At 62.2% G+C, this 15,895-nt stretch overlaps 3 protein-coding genes across 3 annotated transcripts; 2 read left to right on the top strand and 1 right to left on the bottom strand.

Moving 5' to 3' along the window:
• Window positions 1-842: 842 nt before the first annotated feature.
• On the top strand, window positions 843-8,513 carry TAO3 (Cell morphogenesis protein PAG1; the record flags this gene model as incomplete). Its single annotated transcript, XM_069350762.1, has 3 exons — window positions 843-867; window positions 919-1,835; window positions 1,872-8,513. The coding sequence occupies 3 exons, from the start codon at window positions 843-845 to the stop codon at window positions 8,511-8,513; spliced, it is 7,584 nt and encodes a 2,527-aa protein (XP_069211148.1).
• A 399-nt stretch (window positions 8,514-8,912) lies between these two features.
• Window positions 8,913-11,355, top strand: NdufS1 (ndufs1 NADH-ubiquinone oxidoreductase subunit; the record flags this gene model as incomplete). The annotated part of the gene is made up of 5 exons (XM_069350761.1): window positions 8,913-8,964; window positions 9,040-9,120; window positions 9,165-9,195; window positions 9,242-9,262; window positions 9,333-11,355. The coding sequence occupies 5 exons, from the start codon at window positions 8,913-8,915 to the stop codon at window positions 11,353-11,355; spliced, it is 2,208 nt and encodes a 735-aa protein (XP_069211147.1).
• A 2,346-nt stretch (window positions 11,356-13,701) lies between these two features.
• On the bottom strand, window positions 13,702-15,357 carry Q8F55_002153 (uncharacterized protein; the record flags this gene model as incomplete). The annotated part of the gene is made up of 4 exons (XM_069350760.1): window positions 13,702-13,951; window positions 13,987-14,102; window positions 14,152-14,529; window positions 14,998-15,357. 4 exons carry the CDS (start codon window positions 15,355-15,357, stop codon window positions 13,702-13,704), a joined length of 1,104 nt encoding a protein of 367 aa, XP_069211146.1.
• Window positions 15,358-15,895: the final 538 nt, after the last annotated feature.

Raw genomic sequence — 15,895 nt, 5'->3', positions numbered from 1 at the left:
GGAGGGCGATCGAGCGCACGCAGGTGCAAGTGCCGCAGGTGCAAGGTTGCAGGTGCAAGTGTGGCACGGGTGCAAGTGTCGCAGGTGCAGAGGCGCAGGTGCAGGTGCCGGTACAGGTGCAGGTGTAGGTGCAGGCGGAGGTGCAAGTGGCGGAGAGCGATGAAAGCAAGCAAGCGCAGGTGTAAGTGTCCCGTGTAACCAGTGTCCTCGCCCAAGCCTGAACGTGCACCTCGCAGTTGTACCCGCATCAGGCCACAACCGTGCACCTGGGTTTTCTCCCAAGTTGATCGCGCAAGCCCACCCTCGCAGGTGCAAGTACCAGGCGTCTGCAGTGAGTGCCACATCTTGCTTATGTGAATACAAAAATTGTAATAGCAGCCTTGGGAGTTTGACGAAACCTAATACATTAATAGGCATCACGTATCGGTGTCTTGTTGCACGTGGAAATGCTCCCGCTCTCGCCCAGTCTGGCCCCGCACACGGCCCGGTGGAGGTCCGGCAACCGGCCCTGGCTCGCGATGTGCGCTCTGGCTCCTACCGACGGGACTTTGGAATCCCACAAGGTGCGCGCGGGGATCCAACATTCCTCACAATCTCATAACCCGCCTGGCACGGCACACACGACACGTCTAGACACACTCGTCCAAAAAGAGTCACCAGTCTTACAGTGACTCATCCTTGTCAGAGGCAAGAGAGAGTTCCACGACGACGACGACAACGCGCAACGACGTAGAGCTACCGACTGGCAAGGGCGGGCCCTTGCAGCTCGACACTTCACGACAACGGTTACATCCTTTCCGGCAACACCTTAATTGTTCTGAAACTTACACCCTCAACTCATCATGACAGAGGAAATTGTAATCCCAGGTGAGCGCGTCAGGATGCCACCCCCGCGCGATCATGCTGACACTTGGCAAGATCTCGACGACGATGACGACCTCACACTCCCGTCCTTCTCGAGAACGACGTTTGGAAGCCAAGGAGCTTCGTCAGACACCGAGCTCTACACACACCGCCATGAACCCTCGACGTCGTCCGACCCATCCAGTCGCGCCAATGGCGGAGGCGCCAATGCGTTCAACACTGGATCATTACGCGCTGCGCTGCCTAGGAGCGGCTTGAGTCACTCGGCATCGGCTCACGACCTGGCGCTGGAACCACCACGGCTGGGCAAGATGTCGAACGGTTCGTCGTCGTCTCTGATCGCCCACTCGATGCATCAGTCGGGGAGCGGGTCTGGAGTGCTCGGCCCGCGCAAGGGCTCGTTCGCGTCGCTTAAAAACGTCTTCAAGCCCAACACTCAAGGAGCACCACCAGTGCCGTCCTTGCCGCCGCTCGACTCGAAACAATACGGTGCACCACGGTACCCGACATTGCGCGACCCGTTCAACCGCTTCGATTCGCCACCGTCCCCCACCTCGACCCACACCAACAACCGGCCAAGGGGGTACACCAAGGCGTCGGCAGCATGGCAGACACCCATGTCGTACAACCACACGCATGGGAAGACCTCTGTCACGACGATGCATTCGTCGCAGCGATCGTTTGGCGGTCGCTCGGTGACATCCCAGGGGTCCTCGAGCTTCCGGGCAGAGGACTATCCCTTACCCATGTTGCCACGGATACCACCACGATCGACTCCGTCTCGTGCTGGTCGACAGGGCAGCGACACGAGCATGTTCGGCACCTTCCCCCGCAAGATGAGTGTCAACAATGGAGACGAGTCACTGGACAATTTCGGCAAGACCCCCGCAGAGGAGGCTCTGCGGGTCGTCTTCCAGGCCTTTCGTGAATCGGCTGACCCCAAAATCACAAAGTTGTTAGCAAAGCCATTGGTAGGTTTGGAGTGATCGCCCAAGCTGACGTTCCAGAACTCGCACATCTCCCTCTCGGCGGTGCTGGCGTCTGGTGTCGATCCAGCCTTTGATCAAGTGTTGGTGTCGTTGGCAAACTGTGCTCGCGCCCATGCTCGCCGTGTCATCGACCTCCTCAACACTTGGTGCCGGATTCAATCCGACAATATCAGCTCCAACGACGTCAGGTCACACCTCTCCCAGTCGCTTGGTTTCCAGGTCAGACCGGATGAAGCTGCTTCGGTCCTTGGCAGCCGCAAAGCCTCCGCCGCCAAGTACATCTACCATCGGGCTCTTATCGAGATCGTCCGGACTGTGCCGACCCTCGGCGAGGACGTTGCGCTCAACCTGGAGCACTCGGCGTTTAGCTTGTTCAGATCAGAACGACCAGACGATGTGGCCCACCGACGGGACGTCTCGGCCTTGCTCGTCGACTTCCTTGGCGAGCTTTCCAAGACCAGGTTCCTTACCGTCAGCGACAGGTTCACTCGGGAGATCAGCGGACTGAGCTCCGGCGCCTCAAAGGACCAAGAGTCCAAAATCGAGCATATCCTCAAGGGTGTCAGTCACCTCAAGCTCAAGGTGTATCCCGAGGATGAGTTGGAAATGGCCGCCGAGTTTCTGCAAACACTGTCCACGTTCTTCGCCAACGCCCATGGGTCGCAGCTCAAGTCCGCCTATGCGGACACCCTCACTCGGCTCCTGCACCCCGTTATCGAGACGGCCACGGCCGAGGTCAACCACCCCGTGTGGGCCAAGGCAATCGCGGTCGTGCTGCAGCGAGCCATCGCCATGGCGTCCAAACCACGCTACTGGCCCATTGCCTTCCCCCTCGTTGTCGTCGCACTCTGCGTCTCGCCCCGCGAGGTATTCATGGAGCACTGGCAGGGGTGCATCGACAACATTGCTTCCAAGTCCAAGGACCGGTCGTCTCGGATCATCGGGATGAACGCGTTCATCCGCTTGTTGTGGGTGTACCTCCACCGGTGCCCCGAGAGTTCGACCACGACGAGGAAGCGCCTCGAAGGCCTTATCAGGATCCACTTCCCTGCGCACAGCGGCCTTCTTGTGCCTTCAGACCTGCCCCTGGAGCCTTTCGTCGCCATCCTTCACTACGTCTTCGCCAAGCAGTTCGACTACGGCCAAGATTTGGTGACCGAGTTCCTGCACGATTGCCAGCCAGGCCGTTCCGTCGATGGCACAGCCGGAGAGCTCCACCATGCGGAGCGGGCTTACGTCGCGATCCGTGCATCAACGTATACCCTCCAATCTGTCGTCCAAGACATCCCTGTTCCTTTCCCTACCGGCCCAGATTTCACGCGGTTCGAGCTCGACAACTTGAGCAGTGGTACAGGCAGGCTGGCTCTAGAGGGGTGGGAGCAAGCCGAAGAGTTTGTCGAAAAGGTCGGCCCGGTCGCTGTCAGCGTGCTGCAGTCATGCGACCGTATCGTCGGCCCAGTACTCTTGTCCTCCGACTCGGTGACGATTTCCATCCATGCCTCGAGCGCCAACATGGACAGCTCGGGAGAGCAAGTGACACACAAGCATGGTGATATTCACGTGGCATACCCGACACGCTACGAGCCAACCTTCCGTCTCCTCGCCGCTCTCCTCGATTCAATGCGCTCCATGCTCCCGGTGTCGGCCAACCCAACGCAGCTTGTCAACATTCTCTGCCGGTGTACCTTCTCGGCCGATCCCGCGACGTGCCAGGTGGCTTCGACGACTATTCGCAGCGTGGCCGAGGACCCTGCCTTGTGTCTCCTGCTCGTGGACAACTACCGACAGTTTGTGTTCGAAACGAGGCACGTCTTCCGCGAGCATTTTGTCGCCACTCGGCTCCTCGAGTCGCAGCTCGTGCGTGTGGCCAAGCTCTGGGTCGATATTCTAGAGGCACTGGCGACTCACCAGCGTGGGAGCGACAAACCGGCGAAAATGGACCCCGCACTCATCAACAAGATCGAGGGCACGGGCATGTTCCTGCTCACTTCAACCTGCGTCGGTCTCCGTCGGTTGGCTCACCTGGTCTTCACGGCGGCGCGTGACCTGGCAGGAGAATCAAGAGCTCCATCAGCCCCATTCAGATACAGTCGCCTGGTCATTCCCGACAAGCCTTCGCTCTCGTCGGTCCTTCAAATGTACGAATCGAACATTGAGGACGTCGACATGAAGGTGCTGCGGCAGCTTCCAATGCTGACGACAAACGATCACCACCGGCTGGACACGCTTAAAGGACCCAAGTTGCTGCAGCAGCTGGCCGAGAGCGATAGTCCAAAGGACGCTGCGTTGTGGCTCGCCATCTTCCCGACGTTTGTTGGAAAAGTTTGCGACCAGCTCCCAAAGCCTGTCGAAGTCCTTCGCACGCTTGTCGGCAACACCGCTGTTCGCCTGCAAACACACGTTGGTGACATTGCCATGGGCAAGCCTCTCCGCGGCGCTCGGGCTATCAACCGATCAACCTCCGACTCCGCGGTCCTCGCCGAGCAGTGGCGCATGTACATGTCCGTCCTGGCAGCGACAGTGGATACGACAGTGACAACCCCAAAGCAGCCACGCAAGGACACGACCCTCTCTACGGAGCTGCTGACAACGCCGCTGATCTTCAAGTATCTCGTTGGCCTCCTCATGTGGGACGACCGTCGCTTCCAGGATGCGGCAGTGTATGCGCTTGGCTCGATTCGCGCATCGTCCCTCTCGGCCCTGGCGGAGCACCTCCTCACGTTTGTTCGCCACTTGGCCGACTCGTACAAGGCCATCTTACCCCAGGGGGCCCGAAAGCCATCTACCAGCGGCATCATGTGGACGGCTGCTGCTCATGTCTTCCGCTTGATCTCGCCCATGATCCTGGACAATAGATCGCCGTCGCACATTGCCAACCTGGCTTCGTTCATCGGATTCGTCAAGATCACCCTTAATCTGCTCTCCGACAGAGCGGTGCGCGAAGACTATGATCTCCAGAGCCTCCGTCGGTGGTTCTGTATCGTTGTCGACCATCTCACAACGGCGCTGGGCAAGCTCGACAGCAGCGACCGCTTCCTCGGCGAAGAGGTCAGAGGCGCAATCTTCAAGCTCTGTTATGACTGGTGTCACGTTGGGCGGCGGCCTGATGTGGCCAAGGCTCGCGAGTCGCACACGCTGCAGGCGGCTGCGGACGCATACCGCGGTGACCGGGACCGTGCGCAATACCTCGACGATCTCCAGGCGAAAACAAAGCTGTTATCTGCAGCCGCAGCCGATGCCATGGCCAGTCTGTGTCAGGGCAAGTTGATCTCGGCCACCGACGCCACACCTGCGACCCACGCTTCAGAGACGATCGTCGAGCCGTTAACAGTTCTCCGATGGATCCGCGGCATGTTCACTTCAACACAGCCCAGCCATCACGAGACGGCAAGAAAGGCGCTCCACGCGCTCGTCAAGTACAACTGGGACGTCTCTCGGTTGGCCGACGAGGTGCTGCACCAATCCTTTGGCGAGGGCGAGCAGTTCTCCCTCGAGTCGTCGTTCTTTGGCGTGGTCGCCGACCTCATTAGCGACGGAACGATCAAGCTCCCTTCGGCACAGCTGGCATGCCTGTCCTTGTCCAAGCTTGGCCACCCCGTCCCCGATGTCCGCCTGCGTGCGTTCCAACTCGCAATCTGGTTATTCGACAGCCCGGCCGACAGACTGGCAGCGTCCAAGTTGCTGTCTGCGGTGGGAAGCACTGCTCCCAACGTTTACAACCAGGCGCAGCTGGACATGCTGACTCGTTTCGCGGAGCTATACCCCGACTTGGCTATCCCCTTCCTTGCCGAGTGTACTACACGCCTGGGCCAGCTCGATGCCCCCCGCCGCCAGGCGACTCTCCGCATCCTTCCGGCCTTCATGAAGGTCCTCGAGCTGGACCCCGCGACAAAGGACCAGAACGCGGAAGACATTGCTCGTGAACACGAGGCGCTGTCGAACCTCATGTTCCTTGTCGTGCGCTTCAGTGACGACCACTTGGACTCTATTCGCGACATCCTCGTGAGCTTTGCCGGATCTGGTCGATCTCGCAACACGACCGCGTTGGTCAAGTTCTTGTTTGAGCAAGGTGCGAAGCGGGGCAGCCCCGACTTTGTGGTCCATGCCCGGCAGATAATTGCCTGCTTGGCATCTTCGCCAGCTGGTGATATCATCTTTGACGAGATCACCGACTTTGTCGATCCGTCAGATATGGCGACTTCGGCCCAGGCCAACGTCCCGGCCAGTCCTGCGAGCTCGCACGCGAACCTCGACGTGCTGTTCTCTACGACACTGCGCACCAAGCCCCTTTCGCAGGGGCAACTCGCTTTGCTGTTTGCAGGCGAGCTGCTGCCGCACCGGGTCGTCAACTCCAACCTCAACAGCCGCTTGCCGACGCTTCTGCACGTCGCCTTCATCCATTGCGATGACCCCAACGTAGCTATGCGCGAACAGGCCCAGACTGTGCTCCTCCAAGTGCTCCGGACATGGATCAGCGACCAGTCGCACGTCCAGCCTCCTGAGCCTGCCGAGCGAGCGGCGGTTTGGGCTACCGCTGAGATCAAGACGACAGCACTGAGCCGGGAACGTGCCGAGCTTTTCTGGAAGACGGACGACACTGGCGAGGGGGACACGCTGTTCCACGCCCCCGCGAAGATGTCCACACTCGTGGCCAAGATCCTGGGCATCCTCCAGCAGCTGCAGCCCAAGCTCCGGAAGCAGTGGGGATCGTTGGCGCTCAACTGGGCGACATCGTGCACTGTCCGACACCTGGCATGCCGCTCGTTCCAGGTCTTCCGCATCCTGTCGCCGAGCGTCAACCCGCGCATGCTCTCGGACGTCCTCGCACGCTTGTCAAGCACGATTGCAAGCCCGCAGGCCGAGATCCAGGCCTTCAACACCGAGGTCATGCACACGTTCGCATCGATCGTCCAGTCGTTGACGGCGAGCGAGATCAGGTCGTACCCGCAGATCTTCTGGTGCTCGATGGCGTGTCTTACCACGCCTTATGAGGCCGAGTTCAACGAGGTCGTCGACCTCCTCTCACACGTTCTGGACAAGACCAACCTCGCCGACCCGTCGGTGGTGTCGCACCTTGTCTCGTTCCGCCCACCCGACTACACTGAGCCGCCACCTCACCTCCAGTCGTTGCTTCTCATCGGTCTGCGCTCGTCCAAGACGGACATGATGACCTTTGACGTCATCCGCCGCCTGACAAGCGTGCCCGACTCGGAGCTCATCGACGGGGTGGAGGACCGGCTGATCAACGGCTTCGTGGCTGCCCTGCCGTGGATGCTGCACTCGACAGACTTGGGCGAGCCGAACGAGGAACTCGCGGGGATGGCCTTCGACCTGGTCGACATTGCCGAGAGACAAGGCAACACGGGCTTCTCTCGCCTGCTCACGTCGTTTGCTCGGGCCCGATTCCGCACCAAGGACGACTTTATCCGCCAGGCAGCAGCGCTTCTCCGCGAGTACCTCGGCACGCATGCGCTGCACATTGTAACGCTGCTGCTTGGCTTTGTGCTCAACCGCACCGACTGGATGCGGGACAAGGCATTGCAGGTACTCAAGCTCATCCTTGCGTTCCCAGAAGCGCGGGCCCCGCTTGCACCCCATGCCAACGAGCTGGTCAAGCCTCTGCTCCGCCTGGTGTCGACCAAGCACGTGGCACAGGCGCTCGATGTCCTCGACATGCCCCTTGGCGCTCCAGACGCGCCGCCGGCCGACCCCGCCAACCAGGTCTTTGGTCCGATTGAAGCTTCCGGCTGGAGTGTGCCAAACGCTACGGAAAGGTCTGCGGTCACCAAGCAGAATGTGCTGGCCGTGTTCAACACCTGTGCTGTCGAGTCGAGGGCGGCGTCGGCACACTTCTCAGTGCTGCAGTTCTCTGACCTGCGCCCGATCAACGGGCACCCCGGTGGCAGCAACCAGTGGGCCGCGAGCCAGGCGAGCCTCGAGCTGCCCTCGCCGCCGCTTTCGGTCCCTGACAACGCCTCCATGGGCGACCTTGTCGGTGCCCTCCACTCCCTCAACCAGTTCTTCGACGACGGGCTCGATGGCGCGGCGCAGCCAGCCGCCAGCGGAGGCACCAGCCCGCTGCAGCCGCGGCGCCAGCGGCCAATGGCGCCGTATGGCCGCGGTAACAGCGGAGACTCGTTCAGCAACAGCGACACTCGCCTGCGCAACATCATGAGCCGGGGCAGGATGCCGCGCTCGCCGTCGTCCAACCTGCCCATCCACGAGAACCGCAGCGAGCCCGATGTCGGGACGTACCCCCTGGCTCAGCACGCCCCGGGTCTGCCCTTTGTGGCAAGCACCGAGAGCTTTTCGTCTGCGCCTGGTGGCAGCCTCGCCCCTCCCGCCGAGCCCACGGCCTGGGCCAACGGTCTCTCTGGTACCTACGGCAGCGGGCATGCCGGCTCGCGCATGGGCAACTTATACCTGCCTACGGGCCACAAGACGAGCTTCTCGAGTGAATCCGAGTTTGGCGCGACCACGTCGGAGGCCGTGTTTGGCCTCGAGGACGAGACGAACCTGGCCGTGCAGACGACCGAGGCCGCGCTCAACGGCATCGGGCTCGGCTCTGAGATTCTCGACGCGCCTGTTAACCGGCCGTGGAACAACAAGGACCGGAGCCGGACGCCGTCGCCGCGCGACGGGCCTGGCGGAATGGTGTGAGCGGTGGGTGTGCGCCGCCGAGATCGGCGCGGCGAGCCTCGTGGGCACCTGTGCCCCCCTGCCCCCGCCACTGTATTGTACATAGACTAGACTCTTGGGATTTTTGGTTTGCGTCGTGTAAGATGCATGTAGCGTGTATGAAGTGGACGTTGAACCACTGTTTGTCCCGATGCGTTTTTCCCTCGTGGCCATTGGTCGCTGGTTGCGGGTGCCACAGTGCGGCGTTATGACCAACTGGACCGGGCGTGGTTGGCTGAGCCTGGTGCGTTCACTGCCGAGGCGAGGGCGGGCGGAGCTGCAGCGACGGTGCTGCAGGCCACGGTGACTTCGCTGCTCGTTGATGCTGCCAAGTGCATACTCCTCCCCATTGCACCACTCCGCACCCCCCGTCTCTCCGCCATGCTCCCCCGGCTGTCGGCCTCCCGCACCCTCGCGCGCCAGGTTCCCGCTGGTGAGCAGCGCCGGGCGACGACCCCGCCCCGCCTGCCCTGCCTGCCCCTCGGAACCCAACTGACCACCCCGCCAGGCCGCCTGTTCTCGACCTCGCGCGTCCGCAGGGCGGACATTACGCTCACCATCGATGGCAAGGAGGTGACGGTGCCTGCTGGTGCGTAGGGCTGTGCTGCGTGTGGGCTCTGCTAACCCGTGTAGGCACTGCGCTCATCCAGGCTTGCGAGGCTGCGTACGTTGACTGCTGGAGATGTGACATGTGCTGACTGTTTGTGAAGCGGCGCCAACGTCCCCCGATTGTGAGTAGGGCGGCGAGCGGCGAGCGGCTCGCGACCTCGCGACCTCGGGATCTCCCACTGACACCCCCAGCTGCTACCACGACAGGCTAGCCATCGCCGGTAACTGCCGCATGTGCCTCGTCGAGGTCGAGCGCGCACCAAAGCCCATCGCGTCGTGCGCGCAGCCCGCCATGCCCGGCTCCAAGGTCTTCACCAACACGCCCAAGGTGCACAAGGCGCGCGAGGGCGTCATGGAGTTTTTGCTCTCAAACCACCCGCTCGACTGCCCCATCTGCGACCAGGGAGGCGAGTGCGACCTGCAGGACCAGTCGATGCGCTACGGCTCGGACAGGACACGCTTCCACGAGATTGCTGGCAAGCGCGCCGTCGAGAACAAGAACTTTGGCCCGATCGTCAAGACGTCGATGAACCGCTGTATCCAGTGCACGCGCTGCGTGCGCTTCGCCAACGACGTTGCCGGCGTCGAGGACCTCGGCACCTCGGGCCGCGGAAACGACCTCCAGATCGGCACGTACATTGAGAAGACGCTCAACTCGGAGATGTCGGGCAACATTATCGACCTGTGCCCCGTCGGAGCGCTCACCTCCAAGCCTTACGAGTTCCAGGCCCGTCCTTGGGAGCTCAAGAAGACCGAGTCGGTCGACGTGCTCGACGCTGTTGGATCCAACATCCGCGTCGACTCGCGCGGCGTCCAGGTCATGCGTATCCAGCCCAAGCTCAACGACGACGTCAACGAGGAGTGGATCAACGACAAGACCCGCTACGCTTACGACGGTCTCCGTTACCAGCGTCTCACCACCCCCCTGGTCCGTGAGGGCGACCGCTTTGTCCCCGCGTCGTGGGAGCACGCCCTCGAGGCGATCCGCGTTGGTCTTGAGAAGTCGGGCGCCAAGGGCGACGAGATCAAGGCCGTTGCCGGCCACCTCGCCGACACCGAGTCGCTTGTTGCCCTCAAGGACCTCGTCAACCGCCTCGGCTCGGAGAACACGACTCTGGACCAGGTGAACGGCGACGCTCCCCCCGCTGCCGGTGTCGACGTCCGCTCAAACTACCTCTTCAACACGGGTATCGCCAACGTCGAGCACGCCGACGCCGTCCTCCTCATCGGCACCAACCCCCGCCACGAGGCCGCCATCATCAACACGCGCTTCCGCAAGTCGTGGCTCCAGAACCGCCACAACTTTGGTGTCATTGGCGAGGACTTTGACTCGACCTTCCAGTACGAGAGCGTGGGCAAGTCGGCCGCCGACGTCGCCAAGTTCCTCGGCGGCAAGGCCGAGGGTGAGTTTGCCAAGCTCTTCGCCGAGGCCAAGAAGCCTCTGATCGTTGTCGGTTCCGCTGCCGTCGAGGGCAAGGACGGTGCCGCCATCCTCAAGGCCGTGTCTCAGCACGTCCTTGACAACTCGGCCAAGTTTGTCACGCCCGAGTGGAACGGCTTCTCCATCCTCCAGCGCGCCGCCTCGCGCGCCGCCGCCTACGACGTCGGCTTTGCTCCTTCGGCTTCGTCCTCCAAGGCCCAGCCCAAGTTTGTCTACCTCCTCAACGCCGACGACGTCGACCCCGCCTCCATCCCTGAGAACGCCTTTGTCGTCTACCAGGGCCACCACGGTGACGTTGGTGCCCAGTACGCCGACGTCTGTCTCCCCGGTGCCGCCTACACCGAGAAGGCCACCACCTGGATCAACACCGAGGGCCGCTCCCAGCAGGGCCGTACCGCCGTCCCTCCCCCCGGCGCCGCCCGCGAGGACTGGAAGATCATCCGTGCCCTCTCCGAGGTTGTCGGCCAGCCTCTGCCATACGACGACGTTGTCCAGGTCCGCGACCGTCTCTGGGACATCTCCCCCACCCTTGTTCGCTACGACGAGGCTGAGGCTCCTTCCCAGGAGGCTCTCCGCGCCGGTCTCGAGTCGCTCGCAAAGTCGAGCGCACCCGCCCCTTCGAGCGACCTCCTCCGCAAGCCCATCTCCGACTTCTACCGCACCGACCCCATCTCGCGTGCATCCGTCACCATGGCAAACTGCTCAAAGGCATTCACCAACGGTTCCCCATTGAACGCTGCCGCCGAGGACGCCAAGCAGGCGGCCCACGCGTAGAGACAGTCTTAGACGGAAAGCGCAACGGCGAAAGGCGCGATAGTATTTGTACGCAGGGCATGGATCATATTGACACGGAGGGTGGCCGAGGTGGGCCAGGCGCCGAAGACGCTACGCAGCTGGCACACTGACTCGGGGCTGACACGGCGATGTGATGCAGAGATGCGGGATGGGTACAGAATGGACGGCATGGTGGTACAGTAGATTTGAACTCTGTATAGTATGGTGATCGAGGATATCGGCGCTTCACATGTGGAGCCTCAGATGGCTAAGACAGGGGATGCTTGGATGTGCTCGACGGCAGGGAACGACGATACGCAGCCAGGCCTTAGAGTCGTCCTGGAAAACGGTCCATTGTCATCTGTCTGAGCAACACGCCGCGCGCATGGCTGTCGAGGGAGCGCGCCCACAACAGCGCCTTCTCACCCCGGGGAGGCTGGGGCTGAGGTGCTGGGTCGTCCGACACGGCGCCGGGTTGCCCACCCGTGATGCGGCGAGGCTGCGGAGCAGGGCCGGGCATGGCACTCGGGGTTGCGTCGGGTGGGTCGGTCACGTCGTTTCTTGGGGGCTCGCGTCTTTGCGCTGGGGGCTCTCCCTGGGGAACGGGGGGTACGGGCCCACTTGCTGGTGGCGAGCCGCGACGTGGTACCGAGTCGACAGGACCCTCGGTGGCGTGCGGTTCGGGCCGCTTTTGGTTGGTGAACGTACCCCGCAACCCGCGCGCATCGGGCGAGTGGTCTGGATGCGGCGTGGGGTGTGGCACCGGTGCCAGAGATTCGAGGGCGCCGTCGATATCTGAAGGAGGCGCTGGGCACCACACCTCGATAATCTTGTACCGTGGGTCTTTGTTGCGAGAGGGTGCCTTGTGGTGCATGGTTGCGGAGGTCACAGTAGGGTGGCCAGCCTCGTTGGGCTGTCGTGTCGATGTCTCTTGTGGACGGCTTACTGCCTTGCTTGTGCGCGGCTGGTCGTGGCGGTGGCCGAGGGCGTTGGGGCGTGAGGCCGAGTTTGCTCGCCGCAATACCTCGGGTATAAAGGGGCCCCTTGGCTGCGGGCGACTGTCCTCGGGCTCGTTGCTGTGGTCGCGCTTTCGCTTTGACGACAGACTGGGGGAAGGCTTGAGGCGGTCGTCCTCCTCCTCTGGGACCTTGGCCGTCGCTCGGCGGTTGTCCACAGGTGGTACCTTCCGCGGCACTCGGTAGTCATTGCTACCAGCCATGTCGATCTGAAGAGGTCAGTTCTGGCATTGTCGACGCACCTCACAATCTTTGTGACGCGAAGTGTGTCACGATTGTAGACGAAAACACGACGGTCCGAGGTGAAGCGGAGCAGCGTATGATCCGACCGGTTCTTCTGGTCAGTCGAATGGGAGCATCCGGTTCGTAGATTACCACAGCGCCGGCAGCTCGCACGAGTGAGAAAGCCTTCCCCGCGGTGAGACGTTTTAAGCGCGATGCAGCGGCATGTAAAGTCCTTCTTGTTGCAGCGCTCGCACTGGAGCTTGACTGGTGCGCTGCAGTATTAGCGTCGGAGAAACACCGGGCACACCGAAAGTGGGTCATCGATTGTCGGTTGACATAGTGAGGCTGCTCTTTTGGATCATCGAACCCCAGCTCGGCCATCTGCCCAGCTCGGCCATCTGTTGGGTGTTGAGCACCGTCGAGGGTGGAACGTCGAACAGAAGGAAGGTGGGGGGTCGCTTTGGGGAGCCAGGGCCCTCCGATGCGCTTGACGTCTCCGAGTCGCTTAACATCCTGGGGTCTGTCTTTATGCGGCTTGGACTAGGGTGAGGGCATGGGTGAGGTCTTGATCAACGGCAGCAATGAAGTGAGGGGTGGTGAGTGGTACAGGAGGATTAGGAAGGTGGGGGAGATGTAAGCGGGCAGCGAGCAGTCGGGCTGTGATCAGACCGGCGGTGAGCACGGGTAGTAGGAGCGGTGACGGGGTAGCAGAGTCAGTAAAGTCTTGATGATGGATATGACTCTGGGTGTACTTGTTAGAGAGGGAAGGATGGTGAGAGGTTGAAGAGAGAAGAGAGAAGAGGAGGAATCAGAAAGGAAGACGTCGACGCCCCCAGACCCACGGGGTGGCGGATCGACTTTGCCGATCCCACCCACCACCAAGGTTGATGCCTATTCATGCAAGGACTCATTGTACAACCGGATAACCACTAAGTCGTCTTACTGTAACACGACATACTAACTGCTGACACTCCCCGAATGTACGGACCGGGGAAGCACGCGCGGGTTCACTATGTACCCACGCTCACTAAAACTAAAACTAGTATTACCAGAGCAGCCGGCTGCTCTGTCCTTTATTGTGCTCGCGGGAAAACTCCCCCGGGCTTTAAACATTCTCGGGACCCGTTGTCGTCTCGGCCTCGTTGATGCCAGGCGACGGACGCGGGCTGAGGCGGAACTTGCGCCGCCTGCCATCGGCACCCTCGGCGACGACCTCGCCTCCGGCCTGGAGGTAGGCCGCGACCTCGGGGTCGACGTACAGGAGGTGCTCGGACGGTCCGCGGCCGACGCTCTCCTGCCCCTCGGGGCGGTGGACGTAGGCCGTGTGCTTTTCGTTGGGGCGCGCCTTGGGGAGCCTGCACGTCAGTGACGGAGGTGGGGGGCTACTCACTGGACGTTGACTGGGGTACCGACGGGGGTGGGGAGGGCGTTCGGAGACCCAGGGGCCATGCGCTGGCGGGGAGGGAGCTGGAGGCGCATCTCGGGGGACGAGGCGGGCTGCTCGATCTGGATCTGTCAGCATGGTAGCGTGGTAGGCAGGCGGCAGCATGCTCACAAGGTCGGGAGTGACAATCGCGGGCGTGGCGGGCTCGCTCGCGGTCGAGGCGATGGGCGAGACGGCGCCGGGGAGCTGCGGAGGCATGGCGAAATAGTCGGGGTAGATGGGATACGGCTGCGGTGTATGTGTTTGCGGCTGCCAGTTGGGGTAGGGCAGCGGCGTGATCGGTGAGACTGGGCCGGGGTGTGGATGTGAGAACTGCTGCTGGAAGCCCTGCTCGACGGGGAGCTGGAGGTGGAGGGGCTGCTGGAAGGGCTGCTGGAAGTGTTGCTGGAGGGGCTGCTGGAGGGGCTGCTGAAGAGGGTATTGGTATGGATGCTGGGTAGGACTTTGGAGGGGTGCCTGTACTGGGAGGTTTGGAGAAGGGGTCTGGGACTATGTTGGGTGTCAGCGTGGTGTCTGGAGTGCATCAAGGGCGAGGCCGGATGCAGGCAACAGCAGTGAACGTGAAGAAGCGCACACTCGCTACCATATCGTACTCCCCGACGACCATGGCGGCGAAAACATAAGCCGTCTTACAAGTTCACCTTCGCCATATCGCCGGGGTTGGGGGTGGCACGGTGCGAGGCGCCACACAAATCACACCCGCCGGGGCGCAAAGCCACTCGTCCAAGACGCAGCCCCGCGGCTCACCATCGGCAGCCCCGACGCGACAAAGCCAGGCCTTATCGCACGCACGCATGCACGCGACAGGGGATCGGCGATCGGCCAGTCCCACTACGCCTCTTCAGGGAGCGCCGGCCCCGCTGACGAGGTAGGGGTGGACCACGCCACGACGCCACACTCCCCGCGGTGGCGATCACCGCACAAAAGAACAACGGCCGTGACGAGAGACAAACGCACAGAAGGGACCACGTTGGAGTGCTGCGCTGGCGCTGGCGCTGGTGCTGGCACAAAGTTGCTGCTGCCGGCGCTGGCCTGTGCTGGCGGGGTCTGCATCGCCTGCATCGACCACTGGATCCACTGCGAGTGCAGCTGGCTCGGGGAGGGGTACGGGCGCGCGTCCATCTTTGCTGCCGAGTACGAGTGGAAGCGCTTGTGCTTGTTGATGAGGTTCTGCGTTCTTGTGCTGGCGTCGATCGTCGTCGCCGGCAGCTCTGGGCTGCCGTACGGCAGTGCGAACCCAGGGGTGTCGGGGTACTGGGCGACCATGTCGTCGGTCTCTTGGACGAGGGGGTATGGGAGCTGGGGCGGGCTCATCATGCTGTGGGTGGGGGTGCGAGTCGGGGCTTAGCAAAACACTGAGATGATCAGCAGCACAGCCACCGCTGACATTAAGTACTCACCCACGTCTACCCCCGCCCCTCAGTACAAGCTCGGCTCGAGCGACAACTCGGGGTACGCCGCCCGTGGATCACGGGCACACGCCTCGATCTGACCAAGTGGACGGCGTGCGCGCAGCGCTGCTCGGCCGGTGTGCCGCACGGGCTTACGCCAGCCCAGCCGCCAGCCAAGCCGCCCCTGAGGAGCAGGAATGGTGCGTGCAGATCACAAGTGAATCACCTGGTACTTCACCTGGTACACTGCGCATTCGGCATGGCGCGCCGACTGGCGCGCCTGGGGCGAGCGGCGCTCGGCGAGAACAATAGCAACGAGAGCGTGCGTACCGACAAACGTAAGTGGCGCTTGTTTTTCAATTGGCGTCTCTCCGTCCCGGGAATTCCAAGGTGCCTCAGCCTGCTTCCTGCGTCTTCTTCGGTCGGCTCGGCTCGGCAGTACGGCCAGCGTGCGGGGAAGCACA

This window comes from Vanrija albida (assembly GCF_041260175.1).
Source record: "Vanrija albida strain AlHP1 chromosome Unknown contig_2, whole genome shotgun sequence".
Taxonomy (NCBI): domain Eukaryota; kingdom Fungi; phylum Basidiomycota; class Tremellomycetes; order Trichosporonales; family Trichosporonaceae; genus Vanrija; species Vanrija albida.
This window is presented reverse-complemented; position numbering and strand designations above follow the sequence as displayed.